The 20,713-nt window shown below is 40.5% G+C and overlaps 1 protein-coding gene across 1 annotated transcript in view; it reads right to left on the bottom strand.

Annotated features, from left to right (window-relative positions):
• The window catches only part of LTK (leukocyte receptor tyrosine kinase), a 94,163-nt gene that overhangs the window by 23,358 nt on the left and 50,092 nt on the right, over nt 1–20,713 (bottom strand). Inside the window, exons 5-13 of the mRNA XM_027642178.1 lie at nt 17,107–17,246; nt 15,040–15,177; nt 13,974–14,126; nt 12,928–13,028; nt 11,140–11,306; nt 8,642–8,736; nt 3,621–3,719; nt 1,219–1,396; nt 565–715 (exon numbers count right to left, since the gene is read on the bottom strand). Coding sequence (XP_027497979.1) covers nt 565–715; nt 1,219–1,396; nt 3,621–3,719; nt 8,642–8,736; nt 11,140–11,306; nt 12,928–13,028; nt 13,974–14,126; nt 15,040–15,177; nt 17,107–17,246 — 1,222 coding nt within the window. The remainder of the gene's footprint in view (nt 1–564; nt 716–1,218; nt 1,397–3,620; nt 3,720–8,641; nt 8,737–11,139; nt 11,307–12,927; nt 13,029–13,973; nt 14,127–15,039; nt 15,178–17,106; nt 17,247–20,713) is intronic.

Here is a 20,713-nt window from a genome sequence, read left to right as displayed (position 1 = left end):
TTCATGCCCACTTCTCCTAAGTTTTTTTTTGTCATTACAAATACCTAATCCAGGGGGCACTGTAGTTAGTGGAAACATTCTCACTGGTTTTGATAGGCTTTGAATTCAGAGTTTAGTTTCTAAGCCTAGAGAGTATTTAACACAGTGCAGCCACAAGACTGCTGGTTGCTTCCACAAATAATCATAAATTGTCTGAAATCCTGGCACACAGAAAGAAATCTAGGCTGTGGAAAAACAATAGAGGGAGCACACCACTTCCACCTACTAGCTTTCTGCTTAAAATAAACACAAGAAAGCTGATGAGGAACTTATTTCAAAGACCAGGAGCTTAGAGCAAAGTTCCTGCGGGCTTCATGTTTGTTTGTGGATTTTGGGATTGTTTTTCCTTTCAGAGTTCTTTATATTTTCAAGATTCTTTCTAACTTGCTTTATTGGTTCTCTCCAGTCTCTCAACTGGATTTCATTGATGGATTCTGGGATTTCTATCTTTTATCACCAAACCCCAAACCACCCACTGAATCAAATCTGCAAGGTCTCTGCCCACACATGCTTGGTGGCCCTCACCCCAGGACAAGCATCCTCTCCCTGCTGCCCCACTAAGATGTACAGCAGTTCATCTTTCTCCAGGTGGAAGGTGGCTGAGATGAAGACCCCATGGGACCTCTTATTGTGGTTTTTGGCTCCCTTGCCTCCAGCTGCTCCATAGGCAGAAATCCTGCAAGAAAAAGTAAGTAGTTCAAGAAACAACTCTCACTCTTCTCATCCCCAAAGTAACTCCATCTGCAAGGTCTCCCCAGCCTTCATTTCCAAACAGGCATTGCTACAGAGCAGGCTCCCCTCCTGTAGCAGCTCATGGCTATTCTTTGTCTGAGATCCAGGTAGACCCAGACTACACTCAACTACTGGAAGGAGAGACTTCAGGAGCAAATAGCATGAGCTGGTTACAGCCCAATCTAAGAGTCGAAGACTTCTGGACTAAAATGATGGCAGCATTTCTACTTGGCTGCATGCCCATTCTCACTCCTATTCTGACCTCTTCTAAGTCACCACTCCACCCTTCCATGCTTCATAGTAGCTTAGAACACAGATCTTTATAGCTGCCACTCCTATTTCTTTGTTCCCGCTCAGTACAGATGGCCCCACACTTATGGTTGCTGAAACTCCATGCACAAAAAGTGGTTAAATGTGGCTGCCTCTCCAGAACACGCTGATATTCACCTGTATCGGTTTGTGGCTGGCACTCTCCAGACTTGCACACCCCGGAGCCTGCCCTCCTTCTCCACAGTCACTGTCACACTGCTGTTCTTATAGGTACTGTCGCACTGAGCTTGAGTTGGCCCGTGTGGACCACTGGCACCACATGTTGAGAACCACCAGAGAACGACAGTTGTGTCTCCTGTGACCAAAACAGCAAGAGTTGGGGCAGATGTGAGCTTCCCTGTATTTCTCAGATACACAGTCATAGAATTGCTTAGGTTGGGAAAGACTTCTAAGATCATTGAGCCCAGCTGTTAACCCAACACTGCCAAGTCTACCACTAAACCATGTCCCCAAGTGCCACATCTACACTACTTTTAAATACCTCCAGTAATGGAGGTCACCTGGGCACACTGCTGGCTCATGCTCAGCCAGCTGTTAACCAACATCCCCAGGGTCTTTTCCACTGGACAGCTTTCCAGCCACATGTGCAGTAACTCATGGAACTGCATAACCAAAGGATAACTGCAATTGAAACAAAAAACTGGTTTTTGTTGATATCTTTCTTTAATGATCCTTTGATTAAAAAATCCATGTTATTATTACTATTATTCACATAGAACATTAACCATTTCTGTATAAAAAATAGATGATCAAAGGAAAGACCATGTTGCAGCAATATTTGCTATCTACAGGGTTTAAAAACTCAATACATCTATTTGATCACATTCTTATAATTATTATTATTATTACCATAGAAAAAATGCTTAAACTTGCATTTTCAGTGTGAAGGTTTGCAAATTAGTACATACTAAAGTTGCATTTATCTATTCAACTTAATGCAGCTCCCTCATAATACAATGCACTAAAATTTCACTCTTAACTATAAGATCCCGGAGTACTTACTCACTTCGTTCTAGTCATAGGACAACTACTGCTCTGTGTATAGTCACTGTTTGCTTTTTCTCCATCTCACCTTATTTCCTGCACAGTATTTAATAAATCATGAGCTGGAGATAAAACCCATCAATTTTTTTATTTTTTGGGAGAGGTAGGGAGGAGGTGAGAAGGGGAGACGGACAGGACTTCTGTGAAGGGGTTTATCCAAGTGTCTCGCAGACATGATCAAATTTCTCAGTGCCAGTATGAAACAAGGAGATATTAGGCTTTCCAGATGAGAACTAAAGCATGTACAAAGAAACAAGGGTTGAAAACATCTGCCATTATGACTAGTGACCATCTATGCAACATGGTGAAAATTTTAAGTGACTCGTCTCAGGCTTGCACAAGAAGCCCATGGCAGCAGCAACAGCCTCTTGTTATTTTCAGTAGGGGCCCTTCTCCTCCAAGCAATTTTTCCCATTAAGCATTGTTCTTTTGTTTCTACAACAGTGCAGCAGATAACTATCTCCTTCATTTCACAACCCTTGTCCAAGACCCAAACATGTCCACCTTGTCCAGTAAATGGGGCCTAAGAATAAAACTTTTCAATAATGTATCTAAAAATTGTGTGATGCAGCATGTGCACCGAAGCCAGAGTCAAAAGTAGAACTGTCAAAGAGCTGAATAATTAAAATAGAGGTAAAAATCACAAATCTTTAAAAGAAAATTCAAATCTTGTTTAAAGGAAAAGACAAACAAAACTATTACCAACAGATGTCCTGTGAACATGTGGATGGATCAGTGTAGTACAAATGTTAGCTACATTACAGAAATGTCTGTCCCTTGAGCTAAAGGGAACTGACAGCAGTACAGATTGTCACATTCTAGGAGGACACAGCCTTCAGGAGCTGATACAGTCACACACTCGTACTTGCCAGCTGCAAAACATCCTCAAGGACAACCTCTCTCCCTCAGCCCTTCCTTTGGACCACTCTTCTCACCCAGACAGTTGTTATCTGTCTTCCAGAGTGGTAATCTTTACTACTATCAGTAAACTAGTCCCCAGTGTCCCCTGTCCTCCTAGTTTTTCATCCAGTTTTTCTATTGAGTCAGTTTCCTGATCCTTACTTGTTTGACCTCCCTGGATTTTTATCTTTACACCGCTATTCTGTACTCACTTTGTTCAGCTTCACTGCTCTCCAAATCCAAGTAAATCTCTATTCCCAGCTTTCTGTACTAGTCTACACCTTTTATTCCTGAGCTGCCTTTCATGCACTCTGAATTTGAGTGATGCAACTTCTGCTTTTACTTAAAGAGATTCTGCTTTTCTTTAAAGAAAACCTGCTATTTAAGGACTGGTGAGTTGGGCTCCAGCAAACTGCTTCCCCATAGTGAAACAGAGACTACCTGACATGGTCTCCACATTTTTGGCATGGATGTAGTTGCCCTATTGCTACAGGGCAGGCAGATCACACACAGGAGATAGGAAGGGAACCATCTTTTATAACCAAAAGACAGGTTTTCACCACTGAATAATGTACCTGAGAGGGAGGGCTCTTCCAGAGGTTTCAGAAGACGCTCATCCATACTAATCTCATGTGGGTACTGGCGTTTCCCACCAAAATTATTTGGTTGTCTTCCTGTAATAGTTTGTAGAATAGAGGAGAGAGATGGGAGGATGGTAGAAAAGAGGGACGGAAAATTTCGAGATCATATGAATGAATTAAGTACAACTATTTGGTTAAATTAAGTAAATATTACCTCAGGCATAAAAGGTATCTTAGACAATCATAATTTTGTATTAGTCTTTTAAGCCCGTATCTTGAGTTAGCTACTTGTATATGTGCTGAAGTCAGTGGGTCTTCACATGAACACAGGCTCTCCATGTTATCCCATGCAGGATAAACTCCTCGGCCAGCATATTACACTAGCTGGGATTACAAAAGACTTTAGGAAAAATGTAGTGTTGGAGAACAGATACCAGGTGTTGATGCTCTGACAGGCGACAATTCTGGACAGTGAAATCAGCAGAGATGTAAAGGAGAGTAATAGCAAAAATCATTATCTTTGGTTCTGAGTAGTGTGATGGCAAGTAAACCAGCCTAACAGATCAATCCCCTCTCAGCAACCAACTCTGAGCACCTGAGACCTTGCTTAGAGAATAAAATACTAAATAAAATTACATGTCACACTAACACAGACAATTAAGAAATAGCAGCATACCCTTGACACAAGATGTAGATGTTTGGACAAACCCTTTTGAAAACCACAGGGCAAAACTCCACATTTCTGACCAGTGAAATAAGTCTTTAAAAATCAACCCTTTCTCAGAAGGAAGGAATTTAAAATCAATTTCTGATATAAAACATTTGAATGCATTGAGAACACCACACAACCAGTGCTGCCTTACAACAGGAAAAAGTAATAGCTGAACCCTTGCCTTATAATCTGTAAGCATCCCATTTTGAATAGTTAAATTACCGATTTTAATGCAGATTTTTTGATTGGAAAATCTCAATAAGAAGAAGGACTTCCTTCCATTTTATGAACCCTCAGTTAATTTAATACTGAACATTTCTGATCAGTTGAAAAACATTACAAATATTTCAATTTGTTCCAGTTGTGAGAATTAACAGCTGTTTGATGCTCTGTCCAAAAGAGACTCACTCAGTTCCAGATGGACAATTATCTCTACCACAAAGCCACAGCTCTAAATAGCAATAATTAACACCTTTGTTAGCTGTGTCAGAGAGGCCAAATAACTAATTGAAGCATGGCGACCTTGCTGAGCTTTTACTCCTGAGAATATTCCCTCCAGGTCTGACTGAAAGCACATTGATGGATGGAAGTAAAAGAAAGCTTTGTACTGACACTCTCTGTTCGTACTGAAATAGAGAACTTCAATGGATGAAATTGTCAAGCCAGTAAGAAATGAAATTAACCAAAACCAAATGAAATTAATTTAATATAAGAAGGAAAACAGAATGAAAAATACAATGAAGGACCAGGAAAGATGCTCCCAAGGTCTGCACTGAATTATGAATCCCAAAGGTCACAACAGTTTCAGATATTTAGCGATGTACAAGAAGTCTGGTTATGTTTGCCAGAGCAAAGGAATGTGAATGACTCTCTAAAACAGAGAGTTGATCTGTGTGTCTGCAGCGATTTTTTTCAGCATTGCAACTGAGTATCCTAAGGCACAGCCTCATTTGCAAACAAACAATCTTTCCTCCTTCTCCAAACAGTCTCAATCCCTCACTCTCCAGAAGAAAGTTTCTGTCTCCTCTGTGCTCAGCAGCACACAAACTGCAAGACAGGCTGAGCATTGCCCTGTCCACTTGAGCTGCTAACTCTTAGAAGGCTGATATTTTATGCACTGTCTGACACAAACTTGTAAAGTGACTTTTTCTACAAACATGGTGTAGTCCTGGGATCCAGGGGCTGCTGCTCCTGTCTATTTTAGCTTCCACTTCCTCTTCTAGCAGCCAACATGTTGACTGTAAGTGAATGGAACAAGAATTAATTTCTATTATGTGTATCTATAACAGAAAAATACGAAGAGCATGGAACTCCTTTCTCCAGGTTTTAGCTAATGTAGTTGATTTCCCCATTGAAAAGGGACAGAGAAAAGTGCAAAAGAGAAAGACAAGGCATCTCCTGCAGCCAAAGAGATAAAGTACTTCACTCCTACTTCTCTGTCTGTGGGACTGTAATGGAACAGAGGTCTTGTGGCTGAGATTAATATGAGTAAGATGCCTCACAGGATCCTCAAGGTGTGAATGGTCTCCTCAGAGATCCCACCTTACTAATGCAGGCTGTAGTATTCCTGGAAACCTCTCCAGCTTGTTCTGGAATGGGGAAGCTGTACCAGCTTCTTCCTTCCCAATCCTTTAGGCTGATCCATTGCATTTCTAGTCAACACCTTCTTAAATCTGTGAAAGGAGGCAGTAATGAATCTTGAACCAGTCCCCACCATTCACCTCAAGCAAAGAGACTTGCAGGTCAACAGAATCAGACTTTGCTGGATCAGGGACTCTAAAATCAAGAACTAGACACAGGCTATAACTCTCTTTGGACAGTCTTGTCATTTAAAAACCACTCTTCTGAGAAATTGTAAATGACACACAGAATGAAACATAAGTTCTAGGCCAGGGTAGTAGAGTCTGATAGACCACAGACCTGTGATCTCAACTGGAACAATATAATGTTCAGAGAACAAAAACGTAATAGCAAAGACAGTGAGGAGGGCAACTATCAGGACTCTTTTTGCTGTGTCAGTCCATGTTTTTATATTTAGACACTAAAAATTCAGACCTCTTCCTATGAAAACACTAGTTAACTAAAACAATGAAATGTCTTTATACCTGTCCATCTAAAGTTCTCACAATGAACCAGATACATGCCATGCAGTCTGTGACACTGTCTTACATAGGGTGATTGTATAAACCGAAAGGTGGTTTCATCTCACCTTTTACACAGAGAAAACATCTGTAAATGCCCAGAAGCTGCCATCTAAAGAATGGTCTGGGTTTTTTTCCCCTTATCGGTGTCTCTTGAGCTGCCCTCACTACCCAGTTTTCTCCTCTTAAATCTTATTGAAACTTTCCTCTTAATTTTGAGAGGTGAGGAAAACCTCACCTTCTTTCCCATCTTGCAAACATAAACACTGCTTTTAGTCTGCACTGGATTTTGTAGAGAATTGAACTACAAGACTGAAATAGATGGAGAAAATAATAGTTACATCCTAGCAATAAGCAACTCCTTCCTTCCTGCCATACATCCCTCCTGTTGTCCTCATGAAAAGAATTCACTGCTTGGATTTTAATTGGCTCTATCTCTGACATCTGAAACCTGTCTTTGCCAGGGAGAAATAATTTCATTACTGAAAACACAGCAGAGCTACTGGGCTTCTCTGCAACCTAACTGAATTAAAGTCATGAGAAGACAAATGCAAGGGATTGCTTTCAGAGGCGAGAAAACATCAATTTGCACAGAGGATTCAAGGAACAGTGGCAAGTGCAAGGCTTCCAAGAAACATGTTTCCTTTGTGGTGTGTTTCTTCTTCATGACTCACACAGCTGTGGGACATGCCTTCAGATGGGGTAAGTACCAGCTGCTCCTTGACATCAGTACGATTTATACCAATTGAAAATAAGGAGTCACTTGGGCAGTCTAACGGACAAGCTCTGATAACATCACTGTAGGGGCATTTACACCCCACCTATTTGCAAAAGGATGCATACCTACACCAGACCCAGCAAAATGTCTGTGGGTAAACTGGAGGCTGCATCTGCTCTCAGGAAGACAGTGAACTCCAGCAGCTGGGTGCACATCAGCTGACACAAGCGCATCTGGAATCACCCCCCACAGTTTCCTCAAGATTTCAAAACAAAGTGTGAGCATGGAGGTTCCAAAGTGTTTGGGAGCTAGGGCTGTTAAGGTAAGGAGCTGGAGTGAACAAATGACATTACCATTAAGGAACAGCTTTACTTCTTAATGTCAAATGAAAATATGCATGCTTAGCATTTTATAGAAAAGTGGTTTCTGCCCACAGAACAAAGGGATCGAGAACAGGAGATTGAATCAGAAAAGGATGGGAAGGAAAATGGGCTTTTGTTGATGAGCTTTTAACACAGATCTGTTTTAATATAATATTAAAATTAATATTGTTATGTTAGGCTACAGCTAGCCACTGCAGGGACATGTTATTACCCTAAATGCTGACACAATGGGTGTGGTGACACACGAAGTGTGGCACAGGACCACCAATCTACATTTTGTCTGCAACAGAAATCACAATTCAAGTGTTACATATCCTCCAGTTCCTTTACAACAGAGCATATGTCTTTTCTCATGGGACGAAAAGGCCATTTCTATTATTGGCATGTGGTTCAAGTATCTAACTTCTTTCCTCTTATCTGGTAAGAAAATCCAACTCTTGATAATGTGTTTCAGAGGGTAGCAATGGCTCCATTTTTCTGTGGAATATATAGCTGTCAGTCATGTTCACAGTAATGAAGCAAAGTAAAGCTGTTATATATCTGGCAGTGAGAGTTAATGCACCTCCTCACAGAGTAAAACGAACTTGTTGCAGTAATCTAAATTTTATTGTCAGAGAGTCACTTTATTCCTTCATTTTCTTCCTTTCCTCCACTAAAATAGGGTGACTTTCCCCTTTGATTTCAACAAATTCCCTTCAGCTACCAGTTGCCAGGGTGCATAGGTCATCAGGGACTGTGAAAGAACAGTGTGATGTAATCCTTCCACTTAGGGGCTAAGAAATAAGTCCAGTGTTTCTTGCCAAGACATGGACAGGTCTCAACTGTACAATACAGGATATCCCAGCTCAGAGAAAAAAAGAACACTAGGAGAGTCCGACAGACCGTAAAATTGCCTCTACTTGCAATCTTCAATAGGTCTGAGATAAAATGGCATTGTGCTGACTAAACTAACACAAATGATCCATGTGCACTCTGTGGGGAGAACAGAACAGAACAGATCTGTGGGATGCTGATTACACTACCCAAACTCTTTAAGAGGTTCTGCAACATTTGTGGCTCACCGTCAGTGAAGCAGTCCAGTCCAAATGTAATATTGTCGATAGCAATGTCAGCTTGGGAATTCCAGCCCCAGGTTGCCAGGAGTTGCAGTTCAAACCTTTGCAATAAGACATAAGTTTTAGGGAAGACCAACAAGGGTGCAGGAGAAGAAAAAAAGCAAACCAAACCAAACTAAACCCAACCCAACCCTAAAATTACAATGTTTCCTTGTCATGGAAACATGATCAGCACTATTTCCAATGTTTCCTCCAGACAAGCTCTGCTGAGCAGCCAAAAGGGCTTGCTATATGTCTTAGATGCTCATCAACCATTAGTAAGGACCAACCAACATTCATATAATTCCACAATCAATGAGGAAAAAGAATGGCAGCCCTACTTCCCCTGCTGTCTGCACACACATGTAGAAATACAAGCTACTGTCCCCCACTAGTAGTTATACACAGACAACCATCCATATTAAATTACCAGAAACAGTCAGGCAACTAGACACGTGTAAAAGGGAAGGGGGGAAGAAAATATCCTTCTTTCCAGCCCAAAGAGACAGATTAAAAACTAAACAGAATATGCAAAGGTCTTGGGCCTGGTCCTCAGGCAGTATAACTCAACAAGGTGACATGAGTTTATTTCAGAAGGTCTGGACATTTTAAATTTCAGCCATAACTCCCTGAAGTGTTAGCTCTCTGGGCTGTCTCATCTTTTTCCACTGTGACCAGGTATTATTTACATACCTAGGAGCTCTGTTATGTCCCATGTGCATTCCTACATTCTGAATTCACAAGGAAGAAAGAAAATGGGCTGAAGGATCTCCTTCTAATGGATAGGACTGAATAGTTTTGCATTAAATTTCAGAAATAAACAGATGTCTAATGTCCAGTCCATTTAGAGTTTATTAAAAGCATATGGAGAGGACCTCTACTGCTGTCACTGGTGAAGTCGATGGTGATTTATGAGAGATCGAGCACTGACCTGCCTAACACATTAATCATTCAGCCTAGGAACACACTTGTCCTAAATTAGTGGCATTAAAATACGTGTGTGTATTCCACCCACCAACCAAATGTTGGTTGATATCCACAGTCAGGATAATGTTTCATAGCTGCATCAAAACCTTTAGGGATAAGCTGCTCTTACCCCAACTCAAGAATGACCCCTTGTGCTTAAATGAGAGCATCCATACCTACAGGATCTTAGCACTCTGGGAGTAAGTGTTGGTGCAGTGAATGCAATTAAGGGTCTCTTGAATGACCACTCTCTTAGCTGTGGGGTTAGAGAGGGAATTTTTTGTTAGATCCACTTCCTGCAGAAACAATCCTCTTCATTAGCAGGTTTAGAGGTAGTTTTGTGTTTTCAAACCTCATATGTAAGTCAACTGAAACAGTAATTTCCCCTGTCATTTGATGGAAGAGAGTCACAGCACCTTGAGCCCAAACTAGGGCACTTCTAGGATCCACAGGCATAGATACAGCACCACAACCTACTCCTTACTTCAGGCACTCATATGACATTATAGCCTTATCAGATCAATCTGCTGCATCTGGTCCATGGAGGCAGAGCAAAAGAGCGTCCATGGCACTGCACTACAAGGTAAATTTCTGCTCCAGCTGAATACAAATGGGAACTTGGGGAATGATCCCCTTCCCCCAGTACATGAAAATAGACATCTCATAAGCTCTGGGCTCTGTATGCCTCCCCTTCCTCATAACTTCAGAAAAAAGGGAGGAATTAGCCTTTTGAACTCTGTGCTGTGTTAGCCAGAGGGGTTTCCAGTGTTCCTGCTCATTGAGCTCATTTTGCTGACTCCAGTAGATTACATTCTCCAGCTCTCTGGTGTCTGGTCTTTTGCCTGTTTGATTTTCTTCTGACAGTAGCCTTTTTCCATGTGTGTGGTATGAATCAAATAAGTGAATTTGCCAGCTGATCACCAGAAACAGTTTTCCAAGCACTTAGATGCCCAACTGGGAGGCTGATTGGCAAACTTTGTAGTCTTCCTTCTCTCCTAAGAAATAAATTAATTGGAGGAAGCTCTTGCTAAAAACTACCTGTATATCACTTCCATGGCTTCCTCATTCCTTCTGCTAAGGCTTCTCTACATCTGGTCCATTAAGTTCAGGACCTGCTCCAGCAACTATTTGTGCTACAACTCTTGTCTATTCCTTCTCCCTTTGTGATCTGTCACCTTCCTACCCATTTTATTACTGGCTATCATCTCTTTAAGGAACCAGGGAAAAATATAGCCCTCGAGCAAGAGAAGGACAGGAGTCTCTTGAAGAGTCAGGATACAGAAAAACAATGTGACAGCACTAAAAATTTCCCTAAGTACAGCATTGCTAGAGTTTGCATTACCACAGAAAGCTGACAGCACTTATACTTTCTGAGTAAGCAGAGTCACTTGAAATGGCCCTGAAAGAAGACAAGAAAAAAGTGACACTTCACAATAAAGACAGTAACAATTTACTAAATCTATAGGGATAACCCTGGATGCTGACGGTGGAGCTCTTACCGGTTCTGAAGCACTGGCATTGGTAAGGTGATGAGAAACCAGTGGTCACTCCAGCTCCCTGCCCTTTCCCACATTGGCAAAATGACTGGAGCTCCCTTTATTTCTTCCTTGACAGAGAAGGAGACAGTACCATTGTAGCTGCCAAATACATGCACTGAGAACTGGATCTGTAATAAAGGAAGAAGAGGGAAAGAATGGTAACTTGTGACAAAAAAGGAAAAGTAGTCACTTCTCCCCTCCCTGGGGATTTGAGACATCAAACCTCTGATCCTGGGTCGAACTGTTTAATCACAGAGATCACTAAGCCCTCCCTCATTGATTGTGTATAACTTGACAGCATTCATATAATATAATTTTCTTAATTTCTCAGTAGGGAAGATCCTGCTGACACTCCTGTTGGATAGCTGTTCTTTAGCCACTGACAACAATATCCATGGCCTCAGACACCATCTGGGAGTGAGAGCACTGGTTTCCTTGTTATCACCTTCTCTGAGAGGAGAGTTGTCCTGCCCCAAATACCCCTGAAATGAGGGGTATTTCACCTAAAGGTAGGAAACCTCAGTAGATATACTTGCTCCAAATCATAGGCACCATCTCTGTTGTAGCACCCATATGACAAGTGAACAACCTGATCACCAGACTACAGAATATTTTGAAGCAGGACTCATTCCTCTCTTTTTTGAGCAACCACCAGTTTGCCGCAAAGCAAGAGAAAACTGTCATTTCTGCTATTGCTTTGAATGCTCAGCTGTTCTTTATATTACAGAGAGCTCTGGTACGGGCAAGAAAAGGAGTACACACGTGTACTGCAAAGCACAACCACAGGAAGTTCCTTGCTCCTGAAATGTGGGTTCAAATCCTTACCAGTGGAGGAGAGAATGGATCCAAATCTCCTGTGACCTCCACACAATAACCAACAGCTAATGCTTCTCCTCTCCTCATTTTGTAAAGCTATCTCCAAGCATATTTTATTTTACTGGAATTAGCCATAAGACATGACCTGGATTTATAAATAAATATAAATGCTGAAACTACATTTCTGGCACCTGCACTGTATTCCTTTTCCCAGCTCTAATTAGGAGGCATCAAAGCTTTCTCTTTTTTCCCTAGCAAGACTCCAGCTCAAACTTGCAGCTTAATTTTCCTAAGTGTTATAATTATAATAATATTTAATAGTTTTAATTCCAACATCTCAGAGCTGCCCAAATCTCTTTGTAAAGATTTGGGCTCAAAACAACTTATGTGATTTTATCCAGGCCAGGTTGCCCTTATGTTTTGAAATTCCTGAAGAATATGAACAGAAGTTTATTATCTTCGTCTATTTCTGGAAAATCTAATGCCTTCTAACTTCACACTCCTGTCCTCAGTGAAACTGTCAAGTTTGTTAACTCCTACAAAAGTATTGCAGAATTTATGAAGAGAAGTCTCAGCAGCAGGTACAGCGAATGGCTCAACAGCCCTGCCAACCAGTTCCCTTTGCTATAAATCAAGGCTAGCCCACACACTTCCAGCTGCTGGCTACCTTTCAGAGGAATAGTTGGTACAAGTAGGCTGGGGAGTTTTCCATAGTGAGTAACTGATTCGGGACTCCTGCCTTCACTTACGGGGGATGCACCTTACATCTCCTTTCCAGTTCTCAACTAGTAGCTAGCTAGGCAGTATATCCAAGTCTTCTGCTTTCCAGAGTTTTGCAGAGTGTGCAGAGGGACAGGATAATGGGTTATTGTGCAAATACTGCTTACAGCCTGATGATTTGCTCCACAAAGGTGCTAAGACACAGTGCTATACCTGGTAGCCTTCAGTGGCAATACTGGCAGGCAAGCTGGTACTGTAAGCCTTAGCCATGCCGCTCGTCTGAGTGCTGTCTGCTCGCAGGTAGAGGAAATGTCCTGTGAACATAAAAGAGAATCAGAGAAGACAAAATGATCTTTTGCTTTGCTTGATTTAACATCATTATTGTTAATGTAGGTACATAAGCACAGGTAAATGTAGGTGTAAGCGTAAGCACCTCAGATACCACTCAAGTTCTTCCCATACAGGGGTTCACATCAATCTACAGCCCAAATTCCTATACTATTAGCATCAATGACTCTTGCTGAGACAAACACTGGGCTGGAAAAGCTTGTTTGCAGTCTTTGATCTCAAGAGACAAACAGGACACTCATATGGACACCTTTCATTTTGACAGGGAACTGTGAGACAAGACTCACGTGCGCTAGCGCTTCTGACTTTCATCCTGAAAATGTGAGAGTCTGGCTTCCCTCCTTCTTAATTACCAAGCTGACGGTTCTGCAGTTCTGGGAATGCTTTGACTCTTTTTTTACTGTGGTATTTTATGGCACTGAATGTGTATGATCACTTGGGATATGCTTACATGTGATGTTCTTCCTAATCCAGTGGTGGAGTCTGGCAAGGGTCTTCAAAAGACTTGTTTTCACAAACTGCCTAGTTCTGTTGGGTGATTTTTATTTTGTGATGCAACAGCTATCATATTGCTGCTGAAGTACTCTGCAGTTGCATAGCTCATAAGAATAAGAAGGTAGGAAGAAGTTACATAGAGAGAAGAAAATTCCTTAGATAATTTTTTAAGGTGGAGGAGAATCCTAGTCTCTCACAGTTGTGTTAACTTTGTTGCGGAACTTGTTTAATATAAGTTTTGAACCAAGTTCAAAAGCTAATTTTAGGTATATTTAAAGTTGTTATAGATAATACTGATGCTAAAGTTCGTTTGGCAATGGTGCCAAAATTTTTAAACTAATTAAAAGAACTTAAGTTCAAAGCTATTGTGTATATGTAGACACAGAGAGTGTGAGAGAGAACTATGAGGAACTTACCACCAGTGGCTTGCAAGGTAGACCCTACGAATGAGTCATCTTGAATCATTTCAGAAAAGCCCTGAATAGACCAAGGAGATCCTGTAGTTTCATCCAGTGTCCAGCCACATGGACCCTCTTCAAAAGAGCAGTGTGAGCCCTCTGGGAGACCGTCTACAATCGAGAATAAGAAAAAATAGGAAAATAGGAAAAACTTGGTTATGGAAGAACACAAACAAATAAAAGAGAAAACTCATTGCAGTTGTCCAAGCTACCCAATCTACGCTACAAGCTAGCCAACCTATGCTACACAGTTTCTCAATGTCAAAATACATCTCATTTGTTTATTTCCAGAGTCACCATCAGAAAGCCAACACTTTGCTTCTGGAAATATTTGCGACTTTACCATGCTTTCTAGTCTAGGTACTGTGCAAAACTGCAGCTCCCATATTCTAAGGAATGATAAGGCACTGCCATGTGTTTGTAAAGGCCTTGCTGCATATGGCATTGCAGGCATCACAGTTTTCTCTGTCCACTCAAAGGAAGGCAAATCAACAGATTATTTTAGATCTCTGGTACTGTACTTGCAACAAAGCTAAATTATGCTTCTCAGAGCTACATATACTGTCAGGGGATTTGTCTGTCCTGATGTGCAAGGACTTTTAACTGGGATCCTGGAAGGATAGATTTACGACGTTGTTGGTGGCTGACACTGGAAAGATGATCAGCACCTTCCACAGAAGGGAAGGTTTAGATCTTGGGTCCAAAAGGAAATGCTCACCCAGCTGCAGACATCTAAATAAGGTTTTGCCTTTCACTGAAGTAGCGATAACTATGAAAGGCAGGTCATTGAACTCCTTCCTGTAATATTTAAAAACTCAAACCAATCAAAAAAATATAATCCATTTTATTCCATTTATGGTGATTTCAAAGAGAATATGGGTATCCAATTAGTGTAAGTGGGCCAAATTAATTCAGGAGGTAAAATACTGAATTAATCTAGAGATAAAATCAATTTATTTTTCACTCTAAATTATTTCTTCTCTTGGGATGAAGGTTCCCATGAAGTGCCATGCCACATACTCACCACATCTCTCTCCTTCCTGTTCTTTGGCAGGGCAGTCACTGATGAATTCACAGATCTGTAGGTGGCTGACACAGCCTCCATGAAGGCAGGGGAAGGTGGAGCCTTTGTCATATATAAAAAGATCTTGATTTTCTTTATCTAATTGGAGAAAATAAAAGAGAAAGAAGACCAGAGATGAGATGAGTTGACAGAATGTGTATGACCCTTCATGAATATCAGCCTTCTCATGTAGGACCTCAGAAACTGTCCTTTGGATGATAAATTATACTCATCTCTTATGTAGGTTTCTATCCAGAATGACATTCCTGCAGATCACTTGAGCTCTCATGGGAACCAAATTTATTGCTCCTTTCTTTTTCATGTGCTGCTTCAGTTGTGTTTGTGCTATCTTTTTTTTTTTTTTTAAAATGAAGGATCTTGCAGTTTTCTACCACAGTGTGCTCCTCAATTCTGCACACATGACTGTGCACCTGCCAGGCAGCTGTGGCAGGCTGCGTGACACTGCGACAGGAGGCAGAGATACTCACTTAGCTCCAGTCCTGGCAGACACATTGCTATGCCCTATTGAGACTCAAGTGTAACTAATTTAATGCATTTCATGAGCACTCCTGTGCTGGCTTCCAGCTGTGGCATCCAGCCTGTGAAGATAGCTGCTTTGGCAGCAAGTTGGCTTACTGTGCAGGAACTTTATTCATGCACCCTAGCTAGTCTGGTCAGCTATACTCTGGAAGCATTTGCCAGGCTGAACACAATTTTTAAGTCTGATACTTCCCAAAAGCGTGACTTAATGCAGCCAGCCTGTCATGTGGATGCATCTGTGCACAGGTCTGTTATGGATTGGCAGGTTTGTGTAGTTCTCCTCTGGACCTGCTGCCCTTTATCAGAGCTCTGCACACCAGATCCACTGGGATTATTACTAGTCTGGAAAAAATGCAGAAGTTAAGGAACCAATTGCAGAAGAAAGAGAAAAGAACACTTCTGCAGCCATCCAGGTACACAGCCTGAAATAGTATTTTTTCATGACACTGTGTTGTGATAGATATATGCATCATTATTTAGAGACTGAGAGCACAGCACTTCAGGCTGTATGCATCCCTTCAAAACTACAGGACTGTCGAAAAATATATTAAAAATAGAGCATTATTTAAATGAAAAGATTAATGGTTGCAATACAATTAAATCTCTAATATGATCAAAACCAGTCTGACAATATAGTATGAAACAGCTCTGTGAAAACAGTGTTTTCTTTTTATATTACATTCCAAGCTGTTTCTACAGAGTCTCCAAAACAGAGGCAATAACACCATATTAATGAATGAAATCCAGGAAGTGAAGATGATTATGTCTCCAACCTGAAGGCTGCCTGTGCCAGCAGACTCTCACACTTCCAAGAAGCCTAAATGACATCAGCAAGGTTCTGCACAGCTATTGAGGATCATTTGCATGACATTCACAACAAAACTGTACGCTCCAGGTAAAACTGAGGTCTGAGATGAGCACTCAGTACTTTGGAGAAAGTTATTCCAGTTATTTTTATTTTAGACAGAAATTCTCAGCCCGGCAGTAGCAAACAGACCCATGGAATGTAGATCAGTGTTTGTTTCCTTTGTAGATTTGGAAGAAAAAGTCCAAGTATGAAAAAGACTTTGGTGACACAGGATAGTTTTTTGTTCTTGACTATTTAAGAAATAAAAATATTAAATGCTGCAATAATCTAGGTAAAGACTTTTTTCATCCTTGTTGCTGAATGCAGCATAAGCCCTGGATTTGGTTGGTTTGGGGTTGTTTTTCCCATACAAAGATCAAGCAAAGCAAAGCTGAAAAGCAGAGAGGATCACTTAAGTTAGATCTATAATTCCAAGTTTCAACCCTGCCTTTGGAATGCATTTACATTTAAGTATATACATAATATACATACAAATGTGACCCTTGACAGGTAAGCACTTCCAGAAATCCCACAGGAGACTCAGCTTTCATTTAAATCCTATCTGACTACACCTTATCACACTCTTCCATTTTGGTGAGGATGCATTTGGTTATTCCAAACCTGCCTGTATTACAGCATACCATGAAAGCAGTTCCTGAGCTGCAAGGAGCCCACTGCCAGTACTCCAGCCTCCTGTGCTCCACAGTTTGAATATAGCAGGGTGATTTTAAAAGGTCTTTCTATTCGTCCAATCTGGGCCACCAGGTATTTCCACTTCATCCTAGAGGACGACAAAATGCTATAGATATATACAGAGAACACTGAAATCCATGGAGTCTCTAGCATGCAGATTTTGCACTGTACCAAAGAGAAGTAATAATGTCCGTATGGGAAATAGGTCAATGAATGTAAATACCAACATTACAAATGGGTATTACTATAAAAAAGTAACATTCAGCCTAACACACTCATGTTAGGTTATCTTTGCTGCAGAACCTATTGCTAATAATGAAAAGATCCAACCGTTCCCAATGATTCTTAAGTGGTACTTAAATTATCATCAATTTCAGACACCTCCCACCCCAATATGTGCTTTCCACATACATGGTTATGTTTTGTTTGCTCTTGAAAGTATAGATCAACCACACAGCTGCACAAGTTTCTAGATCTCCTCAAGCCAACACTGACATTGTATGTTCTGGAAGTGTCTGGCCCTGACTGTTTCTGGGTTGTGTCAGGAATGAGATGCTTCTCCTGTGTGTTGTCTATCTAATTTCCCACCTTAACAAACTACAATGCACTCACATAGCAAGGGAGAGAAAAGAAGTGGTGTTCAAGAAATGCAGATTGCTCTGACCATTTATATTTCACTACAGAACAAATGCCATAGGCTCTAGACTACGTAAGTTTCTCAACTGTACAACTGAACTTGTGACAGTTCAGAGAAAGACAGTTGGTACCATACACTCTAATTTTAAAGATGGTTATCAGATATCAAAAACTAGAGAGAGATATAAAATGGGAATTTTTGAAATACCTCACTCAAAGTTAGGGTATCCGGGGGTCATTTAAAAAACACAGCAGGATTATTAAAAAGATTTTTACTTTATTTTTATTTTCAAAAACTCTCCTTGTACCTCATGTTAACACAACAATAAAATACAGTTAAAACTATATGTTATTATTTTGTAAAAGGGTTGTAGCAAGGATAGTGACAAAGGAATCCTTGCTCTAAGCTCTTTTCTTTCTCCATATGGAGATAAATTTACCCATACTGTACATACTGCTTATGTTGGTGGGGCTATACTGGAAAAGCGACCTAAGTTAGTGCCAGTGGGGTGACAAGAAGGCATTGAGTGTTAAGATAGCTTGTTCAAGCTTTACTCCTAGTAATACTTTTCATTTGGGAAATGCCTTTAGCTACATGAAGTAATCATCTAGCCTTCATCCTGCACTAGAAATACATTAGAAGGCAACACCCAGATTACAAACACATCTCTACTGGACTCAATACGAAAATCACAGACCAACTCATTTGCAACTTGCAAAAAATCCAAAGCAACTTTAATTTTTATCACCCTTTCTTGCATTATTCCCTTCACAAACCAATTGTATACCTTTTTCTGGATAGAGTTTCTTACTATCCCTTCTGTGGCATTCACCTACCTTTCACTTTCACCATTGTACACACACATAGTTACCCACAAATACCCTAAAGTCATCTGGAATTGAAAATAATTTATTCAATTATTATAACATATTCACCATAATATATTCAATATTTCAATATAATTTAACTCAACTTCAGAAATGTACGAATTTCAAATGCCCCATCTCTACTCCCCAAAAAAAGGAGAACAACTGCTTTGCTTCATTTTTTATATATCACATGAACACTTAAAAATATATCCCCTCCCACCACACTGTGGGACAACATCTGAGACCATCTGGCACTGACCCAGAACTAAATCACTTCTGCTACATGACACAGCTTTGTTCATATCCCTATTGCATCCTGTTGGCCACAAAAATGAATGGGCCTTTATCAAATTGGTTCAGTGAGCCACTAAAGGTAAAGACAGTCTTAAAATATTTTAAATTTATCCATTAGGCACACAAGACTTTCCAAGCATTGAGGTATAACCTCTGCCAAGTTACAATCCACCCCTCCAGCTGAGACATCACAGTATTGCCAGTGTAAACATACCCCTGAGTGCAGGAACCTGTAGCACACAGCCTCTGATTCACTGTGTTACATTTAGTAGTAGCAACTAAAGAGCCCCACACCTGAAAGCAATGACTAGCTCAGCTCCTGCACCTTTATCCTATATGCTTTGTGTACCAGATACTCTGGAACTTGCTGTGAATATCAAAACAAATCAAAACTAAGTCAATAAACCAACCTCTGAAATACCATGGATTGGGAAGACCAAACCATTCTGTCATCTCTGTTGGGAGAACTGTGGCAACTAGTAGAAGAGTAAGGCAACCATCTTTAACTACTAGTGCTGTGAATTGGCCACTCTTCTGAGTCAGAGCCCTAAGATTCCGTGAAACATTCTAGTTCTGCACTGAAGTATCTCTGGTATTGGAATTTGCTCCATTTATAACACCACAGCAAAAGCTCTGAAGCATCCAGAGACTGCAAAAATGACAAGTAGCTTTGAATCACACAGTACTTCCGTGTATGGAGTCTTGTCATCATCAAGGTACTCCCCTTCAGAGAAAGTCTCACCCTCTAGATCCAACTGCAGCAAGATTTCTAATGCTGTAAATAATTACACCTCTCCTTCTTGGTCCCACTATCGAAACGGGCTAGTCAGAGCCAATGTAATTTTCTTAATGGAATCAGGAATGAAGCCCATTGCTGATCTAGCAGAAGATGGATCATTTTAGCAGGCTTCCAGATAAGCCAAGCTTGGCAATAATTTTGCTATTGATTTTGTGTCAAGCCAGATCTCAAATAATGAGGTAATATTACTCTTCTTCTAAACAGAGATGTTAAAATTGATTTGTATGCACAGAAGAGCTACCAGGGTATGACATAATTTTGAGAAATTTGCATGGATAGAAAGTTTGGAGTTGCAAAGCACTTAAAGCTTAAGGCAAGAGAATTCAAGATTCACTCTGCAAACTTCTAATTTCAACTTTTGATTTGTGATTTCAACTTTCGGTTTTCATTAACCTCTCAATCTCCTCAGTTGAACAAATGTTTCCCTCCCTCTCCTTACCAATCTTTTCTATGCCATGGCTTTCTACATCCAACAAAGGTAACTGAGGACTAATTTTAAGAAAGATTTAATATAAAGAATAACCATTTCTTCATTAAGAGTGAAAAATGCAATAAAGGAGAACAGGAAAGCTGAAACATTTTCTAAATTAGAGGGACTCACTGCACGGGTTATTGCACAAAGCTGTGTATTGTAGATGCTTCTAGACTTAATCAGTTAACATAAAAATTAGGAGGTTTACATTACTTTTCTACATACAGGAAGCTGTTGTCTCTAGGTCCTCACAAGCATCCAGTTCTAACCATTGGATTTAAAAAAAAATAGATAAGAGAGCAGAATACCTATCTATCTATCCCTCTTGCCCTCACCAACCAGTTAGAGGGTTATTTTTTGATCCGGTGTATTTTTGGGTGCAAGTTCAACAGAGGCATGAGGGACACTTACTAAATCATACTCCCAGATTAGTGTTCAGAATTCATAGTCTTATATAACAGCTGAACAGCCTCACCTTTTCCAG

The sequence above is a fragment of the Corapipo altera genome, unplaced genomic scaffold (genome assembly GCF_003945725.1).
Source record: "Corapipo altera isolate COAL_440 unplaced genomic scaffold, ASM394572v1 23b, whole genome shotgun sequence".
Taxonomy (NCBI): Eukaryota; Metazoa; Chordata; class Aves; order Passeriformes; family Pipridae; genus Corapipo; species Corapipo altera.
Note: the sequence above shows the minus strand (reverse complement) of the source record. Positions and strands in the feature narration are given on the sequence as shown.